The 26,352-nt window shown below is 45.8% G+C and overlaps 1 protein-coding gene across 1 annotated transcript in view; it reads left to right on the top strand.

Annotated features, from left to right (window-relative positions):
• The window catches only part of TRPC7 (transient receptor potential cation channel subfamily C member 7), a gene marked incomplete at both ends in the record, with an annotated part of 127,113 nt that extends 107,557 nt beyond the window's left edge, over positions 1 to 19,556 (top strand). The window contains 5 exons of the mRNA XM_081090747.1: positions 4,713 to 4,908; positions 12,464 to 12,685; positions 13,302 to 13,382; positions 17,366 to 17,441; positions 19,387 to 19,556. Of these exons, the coding sequence (XP_080946873.1) occupies positions 4,713 to 4,908; positions 12,464 to 12,685; positions 13,302 to 13,382; positions 17,366 to 17,441; positions 19,387 to 19,556 (745 nt within the window). The remainder of the gene's footprint in view (positions 1 to 4,712; positions 4,909 to 12,463; positions 12,686 to 13,301; positions 13,383 to 17,365; positions 17,442 to 19,386) is intronic.
• Positions 19,557 to 26,352: the final 6,796 nt, after the last annotated feature.

The raw sequence follows: 26,352 nt of genomic DNA, 5'->3' as shown, positions 1-26,352 counted from the left end.
ACTCTAGCCCAACGCCTGCTACTGAGAAACAGTCTAGTAGGAGCTGGTCCTCCTGCTTAATTGTACCCTGCTGTGTGCAGATTTGGGTAGGTAACTGAACGTAACTGTTTGGGGAAGGAGAGAGAGAGAATGCCATGACACTGGAGGAAGGGCTTCATGGCATTCTGAAGAAGCAGCAATTTTTGTAACAATCCTCCCAAACCGTCGCCTTGTTGATCAGTTTTTTCTCATACACAACTGCCTCTTTAAGCAAACTGTTATTAAAATCCCATTATGCAGGTGAGACAGATCTGGTAGAGAACTGATTACCACATCCCTGCCTTCTACTTGACAAATCAGCTCCAACCTCCCCTCCCCACCCCAACATACACCGCACCCACTAAGAGGGAGGTGAATCGTGCTCTATTCAACATCACTCATAGGCACTTTCCCCTTTTATTCGTTAGGAGCACTTCTTATGCCAGGGTGGCCTATTGAGTACATGTCAAATATTGAAAGACAGAAAGCGTTGGAGAAAGCAGAGAGGATTTACATGAAATCAAGGGTTTGTGATGATCTTTGCAGACAGGAAGGAAGATGAGGGTTGTTCAGAAAAGTCAATAGGCAGCTGATTTATTAACTCCACTCAGTCTTGTGTGGAAGCACCTGAGGGGCTGATGGGGTTCTATGTGTTCCCCAGCAAGGTAAGGCAAGGCAAATGGAGAGTCCTTGCTTACTTACTTATAGCATTCACTCACTCTACAGGGCATGCTTGAGACTGGGACCCCCACAAGGACAGAAACATGTTCTGGGCAGCAGAGTATCCTTATAACCTGGACAATAGCTGGGAGGTCAGTGAATATTTGACTAACAAACAAATGAATAAAAATAATAGCTACCATTTATTGGGCTCTTACTATATACTTTACAGCAACTTAATAACACACCATTATCCCATTTCACAGATGAGTAAATTGAGACTCAAACAAGTTTTATAACATGCCCAAGCTCACAAGGCCAAGACATGTTGGAGCTGGAATTTGAACCCAGGCATGCACCTTTGCTGTTCTTCTGCCTCCAGCTATCTCTGTGAAGATTCCCATGACTGACACAATTGGAGGAATCTGTGGCAAACTCTGTAGCTAGCCAGAGTGGATGGGAAGATGATGTAGAACCAGTGGCTGCCTTCCCTATCAGTAAAGAACCTTAAATTTAGCCTTGAGACCAGCTAGTTGACAGTGGGAACCTTTTGTGAGACAAATGGCTTCCTGGTGAATACCAAGGAAGCCAAATGTAAGATACTTTCTTCTTGAAAGACAACCCCATGCTCCGAGTCCCATAGCTCCTAAAATTTGTGGTGCTGATTAGTACATGACTCAGAGAGCATCATAACCTCATAAGACATTGGGATTAGCTCCAATGCCCAAACTCCTGAAATTAGTAATGTACTATTGCCTTCTATCTGAGGCCAGCTTCTTTCTGAGAATAATTACTATAGGTTTCCAAGGTCAAAGTGAACAAAAGTCTCTTCCCTCTCAGGGCAGTGAGGAGAAGTTTCATTTGTTTCCTGCTACATACTCCGCCAGAAGATGCCATAAGCATGGCATATCAAATTAATTATTGGGTATATCAAGTTACTTATTGTCACCAGAAAAACATCAAGTTTTTATGGATATTTCCCCTTCTTTCTACTAGGATGTCTGTCATTTTCATATTGATTTATAAGAGCTCTTTATGTAAGAAAGACATCATCTATTGTCCTATGTGTTGCAAATTCTTTACTCCCTTAGTCTTTTTACCTTATATTTTTACTTACGTTTTTTATGTATACAAGTTTGATTGGGGCAATTCTTTCCCTCTGTGGTTTATGAAATCTCTCACAGACCAAGATTATATAAACATAAATGTTTTAGTTTGTTCATGTAATTCTGAAACACTGAATTCTTCAATTCTGTTCATAATATATTTTAGTTATGTTCTGAGCTATGGATAAAATATTTAATTGCTCACAACTTAGTCCAGCTAGTTGGGCATAACTCAGCCCATAAGGTCCCCTCTGAGAAATAACAACAAAACTATTATATTCTGTTAGTCCACTGAAAGTTCCTGTAAAGAGGTGTGGGTATAAATGAAAGATCCAAGAGATGACAATGGTGAATCTAGCCATTTTGGATTATGCAAACCAATGGACTCTGCCTTTTTTAAAGGTATTTTTTACTGAAACTCATTTTGCCCCATAATAAGAGGAAGCAGGGGCTATAGATATCCCCTAGTGGTTAGAAGAGCTTGTTAAAAACACATTGTTTGTTTGGGTAAGACCCCTTCCTGCCAGGTAAGATGCCAAGGGAGTTCCTCTCACTTTGGCAATCCCAAAGTGCTTGGGGCAGGCCTCTTGTAATTAGATTTTCCTGGAGATCATGGTCAAATTCAAGTCTAGAGGCTAATCCTTAAGCTATAGAATAGAAATAAAACATTTTTGAAGATTAACTAGAAGCCAGACAACAATTGAACAGCTCATCATTCCAAGCCTGAGGGGGGGAGCAAAGGGTGGGAGTGGTAGAGAAGAGGCATGGGTCTAGGTTTAGGGATCTATAAATATTTTTTTAATGGAACATGTACAGCTTAATGGGGCAGCTCTGCCTCCTTCAGACTGTTGACATAGAATGCCTCAGAGAAGGCACTATGGATAAATCAGAGCTTGGTGGCAAAAATCATAGGAAGAAGCAAATGTGAAAAATACAGACTGAACCTAGGCATTTTCCCTAATGAGAATTCAGAAAGCTTTCCTTTGATGTGTTCTATAATTGCTTCCTTCATTGTGTCAGCCAAAGGTTTGTGGGGTTTTCCAAGGTAAGAAAAGGAAGATGAATTTCTGTAAAATGTCTCTCAGTCGCAAATATTACCCATTTCTTAGACTCTTTGTGGTTTAAGTGCATAATCCTAGACCAGTACCTGTTCGCCCAGCCCCTCCTTTCAACAGAGTGTCCTCCAGATTCTACCTGATCCACCAGGAAGGAAACAACTGTCAGAGAGGCCACATCCTAGCTATGGGGTTTGGTGTGCGGCCACTGTTCCCTTCCTCTAGGGTGATAACCAAAAGATTGCTTCTAAATGGAGACAATGCCTGCAGTGAGCCAGGCTCCACAAGGAACAGCATCTTTTTTACACAAATGAGCTGCATCTTGCATGAGGAAACAGTTTTCCCTCTTTCTCAAAGTAGCCTCAGGAGCTGGAGCTCTACAATAATGGCTTGTTACCCAGTGGTTACTTCCAAACCTCCAACGAAATTCCTTCTTGCTAAAATGAAAATGAATTAAATATTCCAAACTCATGTTTTTAAAGGAAAACAAAAACAAATAATGACCACAAAAAAACACTTCTATATTTAGTTTGCAGACAGCGGTGCATAGAGCCAAACAGCTAGCTAGACACACACGTATACCTACGCCCCCACACACTCACACACAGGAGAGCGGAACATGCATGCGAGTCAGAGTGAAATGTTTAACCAATGTGGTAAGAACCAGTATTTTTGTACATCTTGTCAAATAAATACCAATCCTGAAGAAACGCTGATTTTTTTTTTAATCTAGCTAATCCTGGCCATTTGTGGGTGAGTGTAGAAAATCTGAAATGTTGAAGAGAAAAACGGAAGTGCTTTCTCACAAATGATACGAGAAATCTGGGTGCAAACTAAAAGAACTGCTCAGGCATTCAAATGTTATCAGATACATGTGCATGTTCTAAACCACCCAACCAAAATCCAGCTTTCTGATTAGGTTCTATGTCATAAAACTAATACAGGGTCAGGACCACAAAGTACAGTGTGAAATGTGCTTGGATATTACTCTTAAAACCAGGGTACTTTGGTAACTCCAAAATCTCATGAGCATCAAAGAGTAGTGTCCTAAATGCCAGGTGTTCCTCAAACTTTCCTCAGTGCACATGCAGTAACTACTTTGAGTGAGCTGAAGAGTGAGTGCAGTTTGGGTGTTGACCTAGCAAACTGCAACAATATGGGCACACTAAACTCCCCACTCTCATTCCTGATCATTCAACTCAAATTTAGAGGACTTCATATATGTGGCTGGCCTCAGTCCACAGGGCCAGGGGGTGGGAAAGGATAGTGGTTTGAAATACACACAATTTTAAACTCAGACACACCTGGATTTGCATCCCACTTTCCAGGAAAGACACATAGGCTCTGAGCGTGAGTGGTTCCATCTGTAAAATGGAGGTAATAAGCGAGCCCACCACAGAAGTGGTTATAAGGCTTAAGTGAGCTGATCTGTGTCAAGTGCCCAGCAAGTCCCAGTCACCAGTGATGCCAGCTTCATCAGTAGACACCATCCTCTTCCTTTCATGTGGGACTGGGTAGTCTGAGAAGAGTCTCAAACTACTGAAGGAAGAATGTGCTTCTGAGAAAAATAATTTGTATTAGAATAAATATTTGCCCTGGTATTTAATTTTAAATGTTTAATTACAAGATAAAAATGACACTACTGTCAGTAGTCCAAATAAATTGACTGAATGAAAAGAAAGAACCTGCCCTTTATAATATTTTTTCCAAGTGTTCTTAGAAATCTGAATGTCTCATTATTTCAGAATACAGGCACTACCAGCCAGCCCCAGCCCCACTCAAGGGTAACCACTGAAGTCTAGGTAATAGCAACTTCCGTGTGAAAAGTATTAGCTGATACAAACTGCCTGAAATGACTGCTGTTTCCTTGCAGGGTTGAAGAAAGTTTCAAAACCTTATTTTGGTCCATCTTTGGCTTGTCTGAAGTGATCTCAGTGGTGCTGAAATATGACCACAAATTCATTGAGAACATTGGCTATGTTCTCTATGGCGTTTATAACGTCACCATGGTGGTAGTGCTGCTCAATATGCTAATAGCCATGATCAACAACTCATATCAGGAAATTGAGGTAAGACCCGTTAATGGATAATCCTCTCTCCCCCTTGGTTTAATTTACATTGCTGTTTTCAGCAATGAAGGTAATGATTTTAGAACCCCCGTGTTTTTAATGTGAAGCCAAAACAGCAAACAGGCATTCATTCTTCCTGGATTGTCACCTGCCACATGGCATAGTGGGCACCACACAGAAAATGGCCCGACAAAGGCAGAAAGACTCAGGTTCATGACTCTTTACTCTTTACATGTTTCCCCACAGGATGGCATAGAGGTGACCCACAGCAAATCAAAATAACTATCTTTCAGCCCACATTCTTTCTGCCTCTCACATGTATTTATTAATTCCTTTCTTTATGCCATGCCTGTGGTAGGCATGATAATACAGAAATGACTAAGATACAGTCCGTGCCTTTGAAGAACTCAGTTCAGTGCCAAAAAAAAAACATGTCAATCAACAAAGTGTAGTGCCTTGGGCCAGCGCACCCAAAGAAGTCCTACAAGGTGCAGAAGGTGCAAAGCAGAGACTGTGATTGGCCAAAGGGGAGGAAGCTTGCAGAGGTGATGCCTGAAGGCCATTCAGAGACTAATAGAATTCTGCCAAATAGATAAGGGAGTCAAGAGAATGTCCCAGGATGCATTCATCAAAATTAAAATGCATAAACCATAATCTATTGATTGAAGCCTTGTTTAGGACAGCAAGAAATTAAAAATAAACTAAATGAGCATTAACAGGAATCTAAATAAATAGATTATGGTGCATCTCAACAGTGAGATACTGTGCAGTTTAAAAAAAGGATGACGATGTTCTCTATACACTGATTTGGTGAAACCTTTAAGATAGAGTGTTAAGTGAAAAAAATCAAGTTGCAGAACAATATACATGGTGTACTCTGTCTGTGCAAGAAAGGAAGAGAGGGGAATACATATTAATTTATGACTGTATAAGTATTTGAAAGAGTACCTGACAGATGCACAGCAGGGTACTATTAAGAGGTGGTGCTAGGGGACAAAGGTGGTTGGATGCCTTTCCATTTATACCTTTTTGTGTTTCAGAAATCATGTTATTGATTTACTTATTATAAAGTTATATAAATAAACTAAAAATTAAAACAAAATAAAATGCACTAACCCCTTCATGCAATAATTCCAATTCTAGGAATAGATCCATGCAGAAATATGATTTTACATAGTTTTTCATTAAAGAAAAACTTGGAAGTACTTCATCAATATTAGAATCTTTAAGTAAACTGTAATATAGTATAGGATACTGTATATAATACTATATATACAATGAGAAAAACTTTGTGCTGACATAGCAAAATTCCTATAATATTGAGGGAAAAAATGCAAGTGATAGAAGAATATAAGTAAATCTTGTTTACATGCAAATATGAATATACTGAAAGAAAAGTAGAGAAAGACAGAGAAAAGATTCCACACCTTCTGGGGAAGGGAGTAAGAGAGAGGAGTTTTGAAAGGGACATTCACATGTGCTTGTTATATCTCTGCACTTAAATCTTTTATAAGAAACAATTACTTGTGTATTTCTCACACAGAAAAAATAAAGACCTCCATGTATTAGTTAACTAGATCTTCCATAACAAAATACCACAGACTGGGTGGCTTAAACAATAGAAAGTTATTTACTCATAGCTCTGGAGGCTGGAAGTCAAGATCAAAGTGTCAGCAGGGCTGTTTTTTCCTAAGGCCTCTCCTAGGTTTGCAGGTGGCTGCCTCCTCATTCTGCCCTCACATGGCGTTCTTCTTTGTGCATGCATCCCTGGTGTATCTTCTTCTCCTTATAATGACATCAATCATACTAGATTATGGTCCCATCTTTATAACTTCATTTAACCTTAATTACCACTTTGAAGGCCCTATTTCCAAGTACAGTTACATTCTAATGTATGGAGGATTAGAGTTTCAACATATAAATTTTAGGAGGACACATTTGGTCCATAATGCCCTCCAAAAAAAAGTATGCTAAATAGTAGGAACAACAAAGAAAGGGGTCAAATGATGTGACAGATTAGGCAAGGAAAAGCTAGGCCCTGAAGCCCTCATTTCCCCTCCCTCCTCCCCAGCCTCCTCATACCCTCCCCCTGCGGAAATGCAGCATCTGTTGAGAAACATCTTTTTTTAAGTGCTGCGCCTATTTGGTCACCTATGTGGATGAGCTATTGATAACTAGTGCTCCCCGCCCTTCTGGGCCTCAGTTCTCCCGTGTGTAAGAGAAAACAGTAATCTGTGGGTCTCTGTACCACTCACCTGAGAAGGTTGGCCCCATCCTAACAAGCATATCATACTTCGGTCCAAATGAATGTGAAATGTAAAGCCATGTTATTTTTATTTAAATATATTTTTTATTGATTAAGATATTACATATATGTCCTTATCCCCAAGTTACCCCCTACCCTCCCCCCCCCCCCGCTCATGCCCTCACCCCCCCGTTGTCCGTGTCCATTGGTTAGGCCTATATGCTTGCATATAAGTCCTTTGGTTGATCCTTCCCCCTTGCCCCCACCCTCCCCTACCTTCCCTCGAAGGCTCGACAGTCCAATCAATGCCTCTCCGTCTCTGGATCAGTCCTTGTTCATCAGTTTATGTTGTTCATTATATTCCACAAATGAGTGAGATCATGTGGTATTTATCCGCTCTCCAGTTCCATCCATGCTGTGGCAAATAGTAAGAGTTCCTTTTTCTTCTTCCTCTTCTTAAAGAATACCTTTCAGCATTTCATATAATGCTGGTTTGGTGGTGATGAACTCCTTTAGCGTTTTCTTATCTGTGAAGCTCTTTATCTGACCTTCTATTCTGAATGATAGCTTTGCTGGATAAAGTAATCTTGGTTGTAGGTTCTTGGCATTCATCACTTTGAATATTTCTTGCCACTCTCTTCTGGCCTGCATGGTTTCTGTTGAGAAATCAGCTGACAGTCGTATGGGTACTCCCTTGTAGGTAACTGAGTTTCTTTCTCTTGCTGCTTTTAAGATTCTCTCTTTGTCTTTTGCTCTTGGCATTTTAATTATGATGTGTCTTGGTGTGGTCCTTTTTGGATTCCTTTTGTTTGGGGTTCTCTGCACTTCCTGGACTTGTAAGTCTATTTCTTTCACCAGGTAGGGGAAGTTTTCTGTCATTATTTCTTCAAATAGGTTTTCAATATCTTGCCCTCTCTCTTCTTCTGGTATCCCTATAATTCTGATGTTGGTGCGCTTGAAGTTGTCCCAGAGGCTCCTTACACTATCTTCATATTTTTGTAATCTTTTTTCTTTTTGCTTCTTCGGTTGGGTATTTTTTGTTTCTTTGTATTTCAAATCTTTGACTTGATTCTTGGGATCCTCTTTTCTGCTGTTGGATCTCTGTATATTATTCTTTGTTTCAGTCAGTGTATGCTTAATTTCTAGTTGGTCCTTTTTCATATCCTCGAGGGTCTCACTAGATTTCTTGAGGGTCTCACTAAATTTATCGGCGGTTTCCATAAAATTCTTGAAAAACCTTATAAACGTGGTTTTGAACTCTATATCCAGTCGTTTGCTTTCCTCATTTGTGACCTGTTTCTTTGTCTCCGCATTTTTTATGCTTCCCTGTGTTGGTAGAGTGGTTTTGTGTGCTACGTGTCCTGTAGGGCCCAGTGACTCAGCCTCCCCCGTTACCTGAGGTGGACACTCTTGGTGCACCCCCTTGTGCGCTCTGTGCACAGTCTGGTTGTAGTTATGCCTTGATTGTTGGAGGATCACTGGGAGGAATTGACCTCCAGGCCAATTGGCTGTGAGAATTGGCTGTGTCTGCAGTGGGAGAACTTCTGTGCTGAAGACACCCTTCTGGGCAAGACTTGCTTCAGTGGGGCTTTGGTGCTCACTGAGTCTGCCCCCTGGGTGTGTCCCTTATGGATCTGAGGAGTTGTAATCCGGATGGTCCCTCTCTGACCACTGGGTACACTGGCTCTTGGAGGTTACCCAGCAGGAGCTATGAAGAGAACTACAGATTCCCCTTCCTTTTTTGGAGTTTGGAGGTGCCCTGATGAGGCCCAGCTGTGAAGCAATGCAAGCTGCTGTGGGGCCTTGGGCCTTCTCTTGGAAGTTCTGGGTCTGTGGCCCAGCTGCAGTTTGTTAGGTAATTTTCAGGTTGCAAAGGGCCAGGGCATTCATATGAAAAAGCCTCTGCCGCAGCCTGGGTGGGGCGGGGTCTCAGGGAATCAAAGGGCGGAGCAAGGAACTATGGCGGATTCTCAGCCCTGCCCTAAGGGGCTGTGCTCGTCTCAGTGTCCTGATAATTTAATGCTGCAAGCACCTCTGAGAGAAAGCTGCCCTCGAGTTCCGAGTTCTGGCCACTGCCAGACAGTCCAGTTTCTCCCCGTATGAGTCCTGGGTCCCCAGAGACTTCCCGGAACTGGAGTTCAGAGCAGTCGGGAGCTTGTGACTCCCTCCTGATTCAAAAAGACAGCCGAGTCCTCAGGTACCAGCCCCTTTCCGCGCACTCTCGAGCCTCCGTACCTTTGCACTTTACTTCCGCAGCTCCTGACCCTCAGTGTGCTTTTCTCTTTCCTTCTAGTTGTAGAATTTCCACTCCGCCAGCCTTCCTGTAAGTTCTGGATGATGTCCGTTTTGTCTTTTTATTGTGTTTTGAAGTTGTTGTAGGAGGCAGCAATTTCGGTGTTTCCCTATGCCGCCATCTTAGTTTCTGTAAAGCCATGTTATTGATGCCTACTAGTTCGGGGCAACCCTGTGGTTTGTAAAGTTATCCCAACAGTGTGATGACACAAGATGGACATAGCTCACTGCAGCCCACACTTCTCATCAGGTGAGAGTCCTCGTCTTCCCCCTCCCCCCCTTCTCACTGGCAGTATGTGTGCAGGAACATGAGAAGTGGAATAAAGCCTCTTGAAAGTGCCCACTACTCAAGATCACACTGAATTTTGGTAGAGTATATATTTACATAGCCTTCCATGAGAACACTTATTTATTCAGTCAGTAGATCTTGAGTATCTACTGTCCAAATCCACACACCCCCTGCTCTGCCCCACCTGCCCTCCTTCTCCATCCAATCAGGCTGCCCACGTGCCCTGGCCCCTTGCCCCCTCGCCTCCTCAGGAGCCGCCATTATCCTGACTCCATATGCCTCATCACCCTCTCCCTTTCTATCTAGTCCTTCCTGTCAGTATTTAAGTAAGTCTCTGGATCTTAAAAGGTAACTACAAAAAATCCTCCCTCAATCTCACTTTCTAGTTCTCAATCTCTTCCTCTCCTGCTCTTTACTGCCAACTTTCTCAAAAGTTGTCTCAAGAGTTGTTTACACTTCTCACTGCCTCTCCTACTAATTAACTCCCACTCTTCTCCACCTCCCAGATCACCCACACTTTAACCTGGTTGGGAACTACACATCCCTTGGATCTCAGCTCAAATGCCAGCCACCAGCACAGCCTTCCCTGATCCCCAGGGCCAGGCCACAGGCCTGAATACCCAGAGCCTCCCACGGCTCTTAGCACAACACTAGGTAAAAGTCTAGCTGATGTATTGTTTAACATACTTGTGTCATTGCCAGAGTGTGTGTTTACAAGGGCATGGATTGTCATCCCCAGTGCCTATCTAGCATATGCCAGAATAATAGTAGGTGCTCTACAAATGTTTGCTAAATGCCTGAAGGTTGAACACTATGCACTGTGTAAAGCTACAGAGATAAAAAAAAAAAAATAGTATCGCCATAGCCAGTTTTGCTCAGTGGATAGAGCATTGGCCTGTGCACTGAAAAGTCCCAGGTTTGGTTCCAGTCAGGGGCACATGTCTGGGTTGTGGGCTCAATCTCCAGTAGGGGGCATGCAGGAGGCAGCCAATCAGTGTTATTCTCTCATCACTGATGCTTCTATTTCTTTCTCCTTCTCCCTTCCTCTCTGAAATCAATTAAAAAATATTTTTTCAAAAAAAATAGTATTTACTGAGGGTTTACCAATAGTCTGACACTAAGTGTTTTTCAGGCATTAACTCCTTTAATTCTCAAAACAACCTATGAAGTAGGTATTATTATCCTCATTTTACAGATGAGGAAACTGAGGCCCAGAGCAGCTAAATCACCTGCCACGGTGACAGAGCCTATAAGGAACAGAGCCAGGAGGGCTCCAAAGCCCATGTTCCCATCACTATATCACCATTCCTCTCAGGTTGAGTGTCCCTGTCACACCTCTCTGTTGTACAAGGAGCAACCCCTGCCCTCACAAAGCTCCCAGTCTAAAAGGATGCCCCATAGACCAGGCCAGGTGCTGATGGGGTCTCAGCAAAAGCAAACAAAATGACCACACCTACTGGTGATGACCTTATAGCTCATGGCACATCCCTGCAACCACACACAGATGCTTGAATGTAACCAATGCCTGTGGGGAGAGGAAACCACCACTTCTAGAGCACATACTCAATGCCAATCTCAGGGCTATGTGAGGGAGGCAGCATCATCTCCAGAGTCCAGGCCCTTGCCTAAAGTCACACAGCTAGTAGTAAGGGGTTGTGAGCCCAGGTCTGCATGATCCCAAACCCAATGCCTCTGTCCTAGCCGCAAATCCCTAAGGAGCCTGCCTACAGAACACACCTGCTCCCACTTGGAAGCCCAGTTAGCCTTCAGGCACTGACACCAACTCAGAAGTAACAGATCTGGGGTTTCAATCTATCACCACCACCAGGGAAGGGGGTAAATTATGGTTACTATAGTAACAACTATAACTAAAGTAATTATTACTAAGTCATAGTTATTATGGCCTGACTAACCATAGTCAGGTTTGTTCCCCTTGAATTGCATATGCATAATCTCTTAGCACCTTCCCTGGAAGCATTCTAACCAATAGAAAATACTCAGTAAGAAATATGCTGTGGTGTCCAATATGGTAGCCACTTACCACATGTACCTAGTGAACACCTGAAGTATGGCTAGTCCAAGTTGAGATGGACCGTAAGTACAAAATACACACTGATTCTAAGACTCAATATGAGAAAATGTGCGATAGCTCATTAATAATTTTTATAATGATTACTTGTTGAAATGATAACATCTTGGGTCTACTGGATTAAATACAATATATCACTGAAATTAATTTCACTTGTTCCATTTTACTTTTTATATTGTGGCGACTAGAAAATAAGTTTACCTATGTGATCCACCTTTATGGCTCACATATTTCTGTGGGGCAATGCTGCTCTAAAAGAGTAATATGTTGATGGTGGTATCTCAGCAGATCTGTGAATGTTTGTGGGTAACAGGATTAAGTGGCCATGAGATATCTTCTTTGGTTAGAGGCAAGTGGATAATATTGGTAAAAATACCCAGTATGAGGGGAGAATGAACTGGCTGCTGTTTTCCCTGCTGAATCCAAGAAGTGGAGATCTTTTGGAATGACTAATTGCATAAGGTTTTAGCGAGAGCAAACTCCCCAGTGTACCCCTGTAGTGAGGATCCACAAGTGTATCGGAGTCCTGTTTAGAAATCTGCTTCCAGAACTTGGAGGCTACACCCCAACTCCCACCCCGAGATTGAGCTCGGCTGTTAAATCATGGCCTTTGATGGTGTCTTGTTTCCCTTGTTCACAGGAGGATGCAGACGTGGAGTGGAAATTTGCCCGGGCAAAGCTCTGGCTGTCTTATTTTGATGAAGGAAGAACTCTACCTGCTCCTTTCAATCTAGTGCCAAGTCCTAAATCATTTTATTATCTCATAATGAGAATCAAGATGTGCCTCATCAAACTCTGCAAATCCAAGGCCAAAAGCTGTGAAAATGACCTTGAAATGGGCATGCTAAATTCCAAATTCAGGGTAGGTAGCATGGAGTTTATGGGGCTAAGAAGGCAGCAGGAGGGGGAGGAGGAAGTTGTATGTGTTTCATATGGGGCCCCTGATACAAGGAGAGCCAGGCACCAAAAGGGGCCAATACTTTTCAAAACTCTGGGCATATCAGCAAAGCTACAGCACCAGCAGTAGTGACGGGGGCCACCTGCTCCCTGCAGCTCCTTGGGCAGGTGCATTGCTGGGGGCTCAAGCTCAGGCCCCAGTTTAGGGGAACTCCTTAGTGGACTTGGAAGTAGAATAGCTCTTCTTGGAATGTAACTGGAGAATGATCTCTGGGAAGAAAGGTTCCTTGTCCATTACCTCCTCCTCCTGGGGATTCTCAATATTCGCACATTAAAACCTCTAAGGAGTCCTGGAGGACAGACACACATATAACTTTAACTCAGTGCTTTCCAGAATTGACAAACAATATTCCATAACCTGTTGGCATCCTACAGAACTAAACTGTTCTAGGAAGCCAAGCAGCACTGGGCATATTGACCTCCCAAGGGACCTCTTTTTAGGGACCACCCCAAAAGTGGGTGTTATTCAAGTCCTACTAGGTATGTATGAATTATGTATTATGTATGTATTTTTCTTCTAGAAGACTCGATATCAGGCTGGCATGAGGAATTCTGAGAACCTGACAGCAAATAACACTTTCAGCAAACCCACCAGATACCAGGTAACCACTCTTTACTCAGGCATGGGCAGAAGTGGATTCCATTAAGGCACGGATTCAGTCACATGGCCGTGTCATCCCCTCAGAACACCGCTTCAGTCTTTCCCTCATTCAGTGAATATTTACTGGGCGCTTCCTGTATGCCAGGCACTGTGCTAACTAATAGGGATAAAGATATGTTTCCTATCTTAATGGCACGTCAGTAAGGGAGACAATGAGCAAGTAAACACACAGATACACACATTCAAACTGATAAAAGTGCCAGGAAGAGAACAGGATGAAAAGATGGAGAAAAGAGAGAGCCCCTGCTTAGATATGGTTATCAGAGGAGGCCCCTTCAAGGAGAGGGCAGTTAGCTAAGACCTCATAAATGAGTAGGGGGCAGCATGTGGGGCTTTCCAGGCAGAGGAAAAACATCAGCAAGAGCTGGAGGGGAGAAACTAGGCAGGTCCAGAGAAGCTGGAGCCCAGCCAGAAGAGGGGAGGGGAGGGGAATAAAGTCAGAGGAGAAAGCATGCAGCCAGACCAAGATTAGGGTGTGGTCTACATGACCACTGAGTAAGGCAATTGGAGGAGCTTAACTTGGGGGAGAAGATAAAATTTTATATATGCTTTAAGAGGTCTACTTAATTGCTCTAATGAGAGAAAATTGGTGGGGATTAGAGAGTAAGCAGGGAGACCAGTGAGAACAATGTGACAGTCCTGCAGGTGCAGGGGATGGTGGCTTGGATTGGGGTATGAGTAGGATGATGGAAGGAAGCAGAGATTCTGGATATAGAGCCAATGGGACCTGAAGCATACAAACAGGTATGCGGTATGGAGAGGCAGCATGACTCCCAGGTATTTGTCTTAAGCCACCAGGTGGCTATAGCTGCCTCCAGTGAGCGCCTGGCCTTAGGCTCCCAGCCTACAAAGTCTGTTATAAAAATTAGAAGATGGCCTCTTGACCTTACATTGCTTTTGGAAATTCATGTCAAATCTCTGTATCAGTTTGAATCAGTCTGTGAGCCAGTGATAAATGGAAACTACAGGTTTTTGATTATAAAAGAGCAGCCATTCTTTTCCTGACTCTTCCTTCCTTATGATCAGCGGTTTGATCCATGCTGATCATTTCTTATCAGATGTAAATTTGAAGCTATTCTGAGTGTTCCTCTGGGCCCAGGTGATGTGTCCCTAGGGCCACCATCCCAGAGGCAGCAACTGCAGATGTAGCATCTCCCAGACACAGATCCTTAATTGAATCTCCATCTATATTTCAGAAGTCAGCTGTGCGGTGAAGAGGATTTAAGTACAACTAAGAAATGACTCATCCCTCAAAATACTATTCTCATCAGATGACACAGGCTAAAAATTGGCAATGGGCAAATCTTATATTTAATCTCACATAAAATCGGGCCTGCCCAGTTTGATCTGCTTTGAGTTATTTTACAGGAGATTCTCAGAGAGAAGTTTAGATTATCTGTATTATCGAAAAGATAGATAACTCTGGGGTTAAGGGCCAAATCTCTCCTGCTGCGATAGAGGAAGACTCTTATGTGGTGAATGTCCTGTACCCGCAATGAATCCTTTGTAAGCAAGACCATTTCAAAGGCCATCTCAGTGCCATCCCATTTCTGTTCTCCATCTTCTCTGGGTGAGCCTGGCAGCCTCCCATCCCTTGGAGAGTTTTCTCCTATGATTAAAGAAACTGGGCAGTTTGCAGCTCCAGGCTACTGATAACCTTGGAAAGCTGCTCACCCAGTGTTCTGTGAGTCCACCATGAAAAGCCTGAGGCTACTTATTCAACCAGGTGTCACAAAAAAAGAAGGAAGGAAAACTGAACCTAAGCTGTCAGAGGACAGTAAACAGGAGCAGAGAGCACCTTGCATTTGTACTTTGTTCAGCCCTGCTCACCAGTTCTGCTTACAAAGGAGTAAACCTTTAGAAGACTTGAAAGGACAGCTGGGAGCAGACTAGACGAGAGCATTGGTATGATCTCACCATATTGCTGTGAGAGGGGCAGTATCTTTAACCCCATTTTACAGATGAGAGAACTGATGCTCAGTGGCAAAGGTCACACAGCTGGCTGAACTGAGATCTGACTCAGAAGGACATGGTCTTTCACCCCACACGCTGTCCAGGCACTGGCCCACCCTTCATCTTCAGTGCTGCACTAGAGCAGTGGTTCTCAACCTTCTGGCCCTTTAAATACAGCTCCTCATGTTGTGACCCAACCATAAAATTATTTTCGTTGCTATTTCATAACTGTAATGCTGTTACTGTTAAGAATCGTCATGTAAATATCTGACATGCAGGATGGTCTTAGGCGACCCCTGTGAAAGGGTCGTTCGACCGCCAAAGGGGTCGCGACCCACAGGTTGAGAACCGCTGTACTAGCCTGAAAGTTTGCTGTGGGAGAATACTTCTGAATTCCTATTCAGTAAGGATGTTAGATGCTTGGTATCTGGGTTGTTTGTTCTGCTTGTGTGTGTGTGTTTTTCTCAGAGACTGGTTTTGGGTGAAGTTTTGTTTCTTCAATTCAAAGTGAAAAGAATAGTAATGAGCCCCATGGAAAGGTATATATTCTTGTAACTTAGGTAGCCTGCCTCAATGACCAGAAGAGTATCAATGAGGAATCTGGCACTAACTACTAACATGACAAGACTCAGGCCTCTCTGAGAAAGAACAGCAGTAAGGGAACTTGCTAATTAATGATTCAGCCTGAAACTGGATCATAATTCAAACCACAGAGCAAGTGGACCCTCAGCCAGCTAATGGCTGGGGAAGGACAGCACTGGTCTAAGTGGACTGACAGAGCTCGCCAGAGAGAGTCTTGGAATCACAGGGTCAGGAGACATCTCCTCAGAAAGGTCTTCACTATTAAGGCACTGAGAGAAGCACTGTTTGATGATGATAATGAGTTAAATCCTATCGCTCTTTGCATCATGCCTTTTACCTACAAGAAGCTTTTCCTGAGCCCATGTAGTCAGAGAGAAGTTAACCTGCTTGACATCCCACAGCTAAACGAGGGACAGAATTCAGGTCCCTTCAATCTAGAAAATGCTCTTCTGTCCCCTCAGTCCTCAGGTGTGAGCAGGTGAGCAGATCATAGGAAGGTATTACCAAGGAGCAGGGAATCCCTCCCTCTCTGCCTGGCTGCTCATCTCTTGCAAGATTCAAAAGTCTCAGCTACCAGAATACTTTTAAATCCTGTGATTTTGCAAGAACCTTGGAACAACTAGCTGGCAAAATCCAAAGTTCACCCCCTTTAGTTTTTCTTACACTTGGCTCTATTCTTGGTGTCTCCTGTTTGTTCATGCCTTATTTGCGTAAAGAATCCAGTGTCTGCATATTAAATGAACCTACAAGCCAAATCTTTCCCCTCCTACATGACAAAGGATGCAGGATCAGACACGTGGGGTTTCTTGACAAAACTTCCCAAGCCTGGCTATATCTGTTTCTGCCTATAGTAGGAATTTTCCAATGTATGGTGGGCTTGTCCTCCAACCCTGGTCCTGATTCTGTACTAAGCACATCTCCACTCACACACAGCATCTCAAAGGGAGACAGCTACACCAGGCTGGCTGCTAAGACTTAGTACTCCCTCCTGATCACATCAGTTGTTGAACTAGAAGAAAATGTTTCGGAGCTGAAGTCCCAAGAAGAGGATATAACAGGCTGAGGTCACAGAGAAGGGCAGGGATGGGTCAGGCCTTGGACCTTAGAGCAGTGTCCATGGATCTTAGATGATTCTCTCTCTCTCTTTGGCTTTCCCTCCTGCCACTGAGAGTATCCTGTTCTTCCAGGCCAGGGTCAGGTGGTATTAAATCCTTGGGGGAGGAGTTAAACAGAGGGACTGGCCCAGGTTCCCCCACGAGGCAGGGCACCAAGCGAGGGTAGACTCCCATCAGCTTACCAAAATCTGCAGGGGAATTGTACATACACAGTGCAGGCTGCCTCTATGCTTAGCCAAGCTTGTCTGATGCCTTCCTTGTGTTCACATTTCAGAAAATCATGAAACGGCTCATAAAAAGATATGTCCTGAAGGCCCAGGTGGACAGAGAAAATGACGAAGTCAATGAAGGTAAGAGACTGGATCAGTTTCCTGCAGGGCGGCAGGAGTTGGGCAGGGTCTCACCAGGCTACAATCACGGTGGGGTTGAGAAACACTGGGGTTGTCAGATTCTGAGAGACTGGAAGTGAGACAGGATGGAGCCAGCTGGACCTGAGGCAGTGGCAGAATCAGAAGGAGGTGTGTAGGACTGAGACCACTAGTCCCATGCTGGCTATCAGCTGAAACAGCCCTTAGCTCTAATCTCGAGTCCCTCCTCTAGTCTGGCTGTAGCATGGAGCCACTCATCTCAGAACCAGCAGTGGGACACACACCTCCCCCACCCCTACTTCTCATGCTGCCACCTCTCATGCTCCTTCTGTCATCACATCTCTCTGACCCACTCTTCCACTTTTAAAGACTTGTGATTAGATTGGATAAACCAAAATCACCGCCCTGTTTAAGGTCAGCTGATTAGCAACCTTAATTCTATTTGCAGCTGTAGTTCCCTTTTGCCACATCACATAACATTCATAGATGGGACACCAGGGATTGGAATCGGGATATCTTTGGGGGTGGAATAATTATTCTGCCGACCACAGTGGTGGCTGCCTTGAGTTGGCCTCATGGCCATTGAGTTCAGGATGGCCCAGAATTCCTCATTCCATGGTGCACATCCAGGTTACAGCAGACTACACACCTCCTGATTCTGCCACTGTCTCAGTCCAGTTGGCTCCATCCTCTCTCACTTCCAGGCTCTCAGAATCTGACAACCCCAGTTTCTCAACCCCACGTCAGCGTCACTTGTTAAAAATACACATCCAGACCCAATGAAACAAGCTCCTCCTTAAATAAAGGCACTAGTCTACCCCTCTCTTGAGCCACAGGGGCCTACAGGAAGAGTCTGGTCAGTATCAGTGACCCTCTGCTTCACCCTGGGGCTTCCCCTCTGGGCTGAAGCTATCTAGGGACTGAGCAACAGCCCTACTACCTACCTCTACTTTTCTATCTCAATCATAAAATTGCCTCGAGCATGTGTAATTGTGACTGACAAGAAGATACCTGATCATAGAAGGTAGGGCTGCTCAGGTTTCGTGCCCCTGGAATTACACCAAGAAAGTGCAGCTCAGTGAAGCTCCCAGTGAGTTTTGAGGGATGTCAAAACTGACCAAATTGTACCTTTAAGACCTCTACAATGTATGTATGTAAGGCACGCCTAGGAAACAGATGTGAATAATGTGTCCTCAGGCAGTGACTTTCAGTATCTATAATATCAAGAAATATTCAACTCACCCCTGTGGTTAATAAAACAGCTCCCACAGCCCAGGTCCACGTGGATTTCTAACCCTGTGGTTCACTGTGGAAATAAGTGGACGTCCTCACCTGGGGGGTCCCTTGTATGGAAGAAGGGGGCAGTAGGCTTGTCACAGGGCTTCCATGACATAGTGCTGCTTACGTGGTTGGGACAGGCCTGGCTCCTGTGTTGGCTGCCTAGTTCTATGGCCCAGTTAATCATGCTAAGTTGCTCCCCTCACACTCAGGAGTTTCTCCCCTCTGCAAATAATGACAGAACAATACAGGTGCATCATGAAAACAAGGGTTCCAGTTAATGAGGGTGTTACTCAGACTCTTAAAATCTACCTTTATTGGCTCTAAGACCAATATTCTAACAATCATTATATGAAATAGACACTAGCAATTTACAACCCTGATCTTGACTCCTCCATCTAGCTCAAACCCTTACCAGAGAGCTTAAACAGGAATGGGAGGAGAGCAGTCTCAAATAGATGGGTATATCCTTTAGTGGTAGCAGCTGGGCAGTACTTAGGTCAAAAAGAAGCCCCTGTCCCCTCACCAACACCCCTGGTGGGCTAGACCAGTAACCTGGCATTCTGCTGGAAAGACGAATGCCCAAATGCATGTGGCATGAGCGCCTCCTGCCTGCTCACACTCACCAAAATCTCACCTGTCCTTGCAGGTGAACTGAAGGAAATCAAGCAAGATATCTCCAGCCTGCGCTATGAGCTTCTTGAAGAGAAATCTCAAGCTACTGGGGAGCTGGCAGACCTGATCCAACAACTCAGTGAGAAATTTGGAAAGAATTTAAACAAAGACCACCTGAGGGTGAACAAGGGTAAAGACATTTAACAGCCCATATGGGCATCTATAACTTCTACCAGCATTCCAAGGCCAGGCTTAATGCCCTGGCCACCAGCCCTGGTGGCAAGGGTCCCAAAACCACTCCCCTAGGACCCTAAAGGGATCCACTGGCTCTGTCCTGAGCAGCCTTGCTGATATCTGCAGCCCAGTGGCCTGCCTGGATCCAGAACTGTCATGAATCTAGGCTGTTGAATGAGAAACATGACCACAGGAGGGGAGGAAGTGCCCCTACTCTCACACACATACATGTGTGAGACCTTTAGTCCAGCCACAGTGACATACATCCAGTGGCTAGTGCAGGAAAAGGCCTTTTGGGATGCACATGTACCCTCCCCCTGCACAGTTCTGTCTGTGTCCTGGGAAGACAAACCACCTCACCCCATGTGCCCCTTCTCAACCCCGCCCTGCCACCCACACATCCAAACAGAACCGGGAGGTAACCTGTGATCTATTCTTAAGTGCCAGATGAGAACACAGATAGCCTAATAGCAAAATAGTTCTATTTGTTTATAAAAAATTTAAAAATACTAAATCAAAAATTGCAGTGTAGGTAGCACTGTTAAAAATCCAAATGATGTATTTTTACCTTTATTAAGATTATCTTGTATTTACTATTTTTACCTAAACTGAAAAGAAATAAAATTACCTCATAATAGCCTGGGGAGCCTCTGTGAATGTGCTGCCCTCCTGCTATCCTGTGCCGTCTGGAGGTGGATTTGGGAGTCCGTGAAACAGTGGTTCTCTGGGGAAAAAATGGAGCAGGTATGAGGAGGGAAGACACTTCACCCCCTCCCCAGGGTCATGCAGCCACCCCCACCTAAAAGCCCCTTCTCCTATCTCCATAACTAGTGACCCTAACCTCACCAACTCAGGAAGGAGACAAAGGAAATGGTGAGCAATATGTTCTCTCTGGCCCCACCTCTCGCCCACTCCCTGTGTGTGTGTGTGTTGGGGGGGGGGGGTGGAGGGTAGGGGCAGAGGGGGACGTGGAGTGCCAGGTGACAGGGAGCCAGAAATCTTTCTGGAGGAGCCTAGGTGTGAGTGGGAAGAGTGGCCACCAGAGGGCGCCCCAGTCCCAAACAACACCCATTGGGAGCAGGTTGGTGATACCTTTGGACTCCAGGAGAGCCTCCTAGCCCCAAGCCCCAAGGAAACCGCTACAGTAACACTAGCTGGATGTACTGAGTGAGCACTTGCTGAGTACCAGGCACTGTGCTGATGACTTGGCCTTCATCAGTCCACTGAACCCTCACAGCAACCCTGATCCGGGTCACAAATTCAGATGCCTTGCAGACACCCTGGAAGAGTAAAATACATGTGCGTTTTATGTATGCATATGTGTGTGGGGGGGGGGGTCATGACATACAGTATGTCTTCAGAGATAAAAGTTTTTTACTTAACTGTGCTCTAAGAAAAGAGCAGATCAAATGGGGCAATGAACAGAACTGAAGGTGGTCCCAGCACTGGGGGTGATGAGGGGCCACAACAAACTACAAGGCTATGCCCTCCAAAAACTGGCCAAGGACACTCAGCCTGGCCAATTATTACCCTGAGGAATACAGCTCAGTTTTGCCGAATCTCCCCAATTTCTTGGGGGTAGGCAGAAGCCCACATTTGTTGGGTCCGTGGTAACTGGAGAAGATGCCCTGAAATGTGACTCTAAACCTGGGCCCTCCTGACATCACCACCCATTGCTCACACAAAAAATAAACAGAGGCATCAGAGGGATACCAGGGCATAGTGTGTGTTCAGGGAGCTTTACAGAGGTAAATTCTGCTTCTGACCTGCAAATCCAAAAGTGCCCATCAGATTGTGTGCTTGTCTTTGTGGTGGTGCACTGTTCTGGAGAGAACACCTATAGCTTTGCTCAGATACTCCTCCATGGCCCCCAAAGCCTGGTGAGGGCTGAATTCACTCAGGAGATATTTACTGAGCCCCCTGCCAGGTGCAGGGGATGAGACACATGCTTCCAACAGGGCTTCTTTTGAAGCCTGGACTCTGAACAGAGAGGCTGAGATGCTCTGTAGGAAGAGCAATTGAGTTATCCAGGGAACAAATTAGCAACATTTCTGGAATTTCCTTTCAGATCCCTCACTTGTCTTCATCAGAATGCTAATAAACACTTCTAAGATGCATTATTCAATTCCCCTATCTGCCTTCGACCAGAGGCAGCTGGCAAGCCCGTTTTTAAATCCCAGGGCGTCTTTTCCCTATCACACCTAAGTCTCAAATTCACCCTGTAAGGAGATAAAGGGGGGGAAATCCCACTAAGTAATTAAAAATTATCCATTAGGCTTTAGATGGCATGTCTGGGAGGTGAAGGTAGTCCAGGAATGGATTCATGGCTGCTAGAAGGATGTGGGGGAGGAAAGGAACCTCTCTTTTGTCAAAAGCTTTTAGAGAGGCCTTGAAACTGAGGGCTGGCAGAGCTATCAGCCTGGAGTGGGTGGGTGGAGGGGGGGACAAGAGCTTAGTGATTTTCCAGGCACTGACAACCTTCCTCATGCCCCTTCCCCCGCCCCCGCCGCCCCCCTCCCACCCCCCACCCCCCCCCCACCCCCCCCCCCCGCCCCTTGGCTCCTGTTGACTTAGCCAGGCAGGGGAAGCAGTTCTTAGAAAAAAAACAGAAGAGTGAGGACTGAAGTCTGAGAGGGGCTCAAGGGCGGACAAGAGGAGGAGAAAGGGCCCAAACCTCCCTGAAAAGTCCCCAGACACCCCCAAGTCCATCCCCTTACAACACTCTGCATGCCTGCCTTTGTTTAGTCTGTAACTAATGTATACAATGTAGGCCTGTCTCTGCTGCTCAGGGGAAGCTCCATGAGGGGTCCAGGCTGTTTTAGCCCCACTGTACCCTGGCACAGAGGAAGGGTCCTGGTGAATCACTGCTGGACCCCATTTTCTCAGATTCCTTCAAATGGCACCATCAGGCTCCGAAATCTGGTGAGTCTTTGGGAAACACAAGCCACCCCTGCTGCAGCTCAGTGCAGAGTCAGCAGCAGCTTGCGCCTGTTTCCCTCTGGTCACAGCGTGAAAGGAGGCCTGGCTCTGGCACCCTCTGCTATTACTGAGCTTCTTCAGACTCTGCCCCTGCCCCAAGCCAGACAACCATCGTGCAGACCCGGCTGGGAGTGCTGAGGGACTCGGGAATGGCAGCTCTGCCCAGGTCTCCTGGTGACCAGTAGTTAAGCAGCAAGTTCTCCAGCAACTTGTCCCCTTCTGATGGCTCATACTAGGACTCCACAATCCTAGTGACACTTCATGCACAAAAAGACCTCAATTAGTCCCTAGAGCTATTCCTAAAGGACAAGTGCTCATACACTTGAGAAAGCACAGCTGGCCTCCTCTGCCCATCATAGGGCATCTCCTTCTCTCCCAATAAGGCCCAGATGCTAGGGTCCAGCCCCAGCAGGTCCAGGGGTCCCCAAAGGTGTGGACGGAGTCGGCGAAGAAGGAATGACACAGAGACAGTTGATCAGCAGCCTAGCCAGGATCTCTAGCCAAGTTCTGGTCAGGATCTCCAGCCAGGTTCTGTGTCCATGTTCTCTTGCTAGGTTCTCCAGCCAGGTTCAGTCACCAGGTTCTAGTCAGGTTCTCTTGCCATGTTCTATCCAGGTTCTGTAGCCAGGTTCTGTCTCTAGGATCTTCAGCCAGGTTCTCTCGCTAGGTTCTGTCTCTAGGTTCTGTTGCCAGTTTCTGTCCAGGATCTTTTGCCATGTTCTGTCTCTAAGTTCTGTGTCTAGGTTCTGTGTCCTGTTGTCTTGTTACATCTGTATTTATACCAGTTGATTCCAATCCTATCAATCTCTATTCCAAAGGTTAGGGCGTTTCTTATCTCCATTCCAGGGAGTAAAGATTATGTAGCTTAAGCATGATTGTTTGTAGTTAAAGTGATTAATTACCCACCTGGCACTTGGTTAAGGGGTTTTATTCCCTCCCTAACTTCAGGGGAAAATCCCTACCTGGGGAAACAACCTTTCTCAGAGAGGTGACCTTGGTTAAAACACATAGTGCCAAGAAGGTGAGCAAACATATTAAGAACAGTATGCCAGCCCTAACCAGTTTGGCTCAGTGGATAGAGCGTCGGCCTGCGGACTGAAGGGTCCCAGGTTCGATTCCGGTCAAGGGCATGTACCTTGGTTGCAGGCACATTCCCCGTAGGGGGCGTGCAGGAGGCAGCTGATCGATGCTTCTCTCTCATTGATGTTTCTAACTCTCTATCCGTCTCCTTTCCTCTCTGTAAAAATTCAATAAAATATATTTAAAAAAAAGAAAAGAAAAAAAGAACAGTATGCCATATATGCCAGGTCCCTTGAAACAGCAAGGATGGACCGGCTCCCGGCACCCAGAAGACAAAAGTTTGGCCAACACAGTCTGAGCCGTGTTCCCTAACGTGGGTACAACTCTGCGAGAGCTCTTCCAAGGGGCCATAGGCCTGGGAAGACCACAAGACACCTTCGTGTATATTGCTCCCACCCCGCAGGGAGTGGGGGTGAGACACCTTGCCCTGCTCAGGAACACAGTGTCTGGTTAAAAATAAGTGGTCGCACCACCTGTCACTACTCAAAGTGCTCATTAAGGCTTATGTAAAGTATAGAGTCTCAGGCTCCCAGAGGCTGACAGGAATTAGGAGTTTTGATCCGCTGAGGCAAGGAGGCAACGCCCCATTCTATGTTTATCCCATCTCTTCCCCTCAAGCCTTAAAAGGTGGTAGTGCCAGAGGGAAGGGACTCTAGGAGAGACACATAGGTATAAATCAACTCAGGCTTGTTAAACAGGCAGCAAAAGCCCTTCACCTGGGTCTGCAGACATGCAAGCCCCTGGGCCTGCGCTGGCTCTTCCTAGAGAAACCCACTGACTCGGCCCAGGATCTCTCCCTTCACTCCACCCCAGTCAAGCTGTAGGTGAACCGTGCCCTTTACCTCAGGGAAGGAATGACATAAACTCAGGGGGAAAATAAAGGTCACCCAGGCTTGGGTTCCCAAAGGTCTGAGTCTTTAAAGGAGACGACTGAATAAAGAATCCACAAGCTTGCCCTAACCGGTTTGGCTCAGTGGATAGAGCACTGGCCTGCGGACTGAAGGGTCCCAGGTTCGATTCTGGTCAAGGGCATGTACCTTGGTTGCGGGCACATCCCCAGTGGGAAGTGTGCAGGAGGCAGCTGATCAATGTTTCTGTCTCATTGATGTTTCTAACTCTCTATCCCTCTACCTTCCTCTCCATAAAAAAATCAATAAAATATATATATTTTTAAAAAGAATCCACAAGTTTGAGAGAAAGCATGTTAGAAGAGTGCAGGGCTCTCCTGCCTGTGAGGGATAAGTGCTCTGATGCCCACAGAAATGAGGACCACAGCTGGAAGGCCACCTCCTCGCCCAGCTGCCCTTCCACTGGCATCCAGGGAGACATGAGGCAGAGGAAGGGCTAAGTGCCCTTTCATTACAACACATTTAAAATATCTCTGAGAAAATGCCTAAGCCCCACCCTGAGTCTGCCCTGCCCTGCGCTGAGCTACCGGGAAGTGATCCCTGGGGCTGGGTTCCTGCTTTCCCCAGTCTGAGGAGTCATTGCAGTCAGCCACACTTCTGGATGCGTTACCATGGCAACTGAAGAGTCCATTATCCGCATTCCCCCTTACCACTACATCCATGTGCTGGACCAGAACAGCAATGTGTCCCGTGTGGAGGCTGGGCCAAAGACTTACATCCGGCAGGACAATGAGAGGGTCCTGTTTGCCCCCATGTGCATGGTGACTGTCCCCCCATGCCACTACTGCACAGTGGCCAATCCAGTGTCCCGGGATGCCCAGGGCTAAAAAAAATAAAAAAAAATAAAAAAATAAAATAAAATATCTCTGAGTGTCTGAGTCTGAAATAACTGGGTCAAATAGAGCTCATCGCGTGTTGACAAGGATCCAGCGACAGCTGTACTAGCTGACAAAGAGGCCCCCAAGTCCTGTGGTGCTAACCCCCCCCCCCCACACACACACACACACACAGGCCAGCGGCTCACCCACCCAGCAGTCTGCTGGGGAAACAGAAGGCAAAAGAAGGCAATTTACATCCAACTAAAAGTTTGAGGTTACTTTCAGGTGTCTCAGTGCAGATGTAGACACTCGCAGGGTAAACACTTGTAAAGCTGCCACCTCTGCCCACCCACCTCCAGACTATTTGTGTATTTATGGACTATTCGAGTTACATAAATACAACTCACTATTGGATTAGGGGGAGTTTTGCTGCTTTCTATGAACACAGACCACTAGAGAGACGGGAATATCAGTATCCGTACCATGGATCCACCTGGGGAGGGGGGGAGGGGAGTAGTGACCACCCCCAACCTGAGCTGGGTGAGTCTCCCAGAGAGGAAGTAACTCTTGGACCATTTCAATGATAGAAAAGAGCCAGGGGGGTTCCTGGTCAGCTCAATCAATCACAGGCTAGACGGCCCATCAGACAGAGCCTCTGGTGCCTTCCCAATCCGCAGGACTAAATGAGAAGCCCTGCCGAAGGCCTCCGTTCTGAGAGCTAAGCTGCTTTTTCAGCCACATCTTCATGGAAAGACGCTCACGGCATCGTCGCTGCCTGTCACCGACAGCATGCGCACCATGTGTCGCCTGCACTTCAGCCAAGACCACGGGCGTGCGGGCCAGGGTGTCTTCTCATAACCCTCCCCTCCGCGATGCACAGCCCTGTCTGCTGGGCCGGGCCGGGCCAGCCCGTCCCCAAGCCCAGCTCCCAGGTGCGGGTTTCCACTGTGCCGACGCAGATCATTACTCCCGGGACCGCAC

This window comes from Myotis nattereri (genome assembly GCF_964212035.1).
Source record: "Myotis nattereri genome assembly, chromosome: 5".
In the NCBI taxonomy this organism is placed as follows: Eukaryota; Metazoa; Chordata; class Mammalia; order Chiroptera; family Vespertilionidae; genus Myotis; species Myotis nattereri.
The sequence above is the reverse complement of the archived record's forward strand: the minus strand, read 5'-3'. Positions and strand labels throughout refer to the sequence as shown.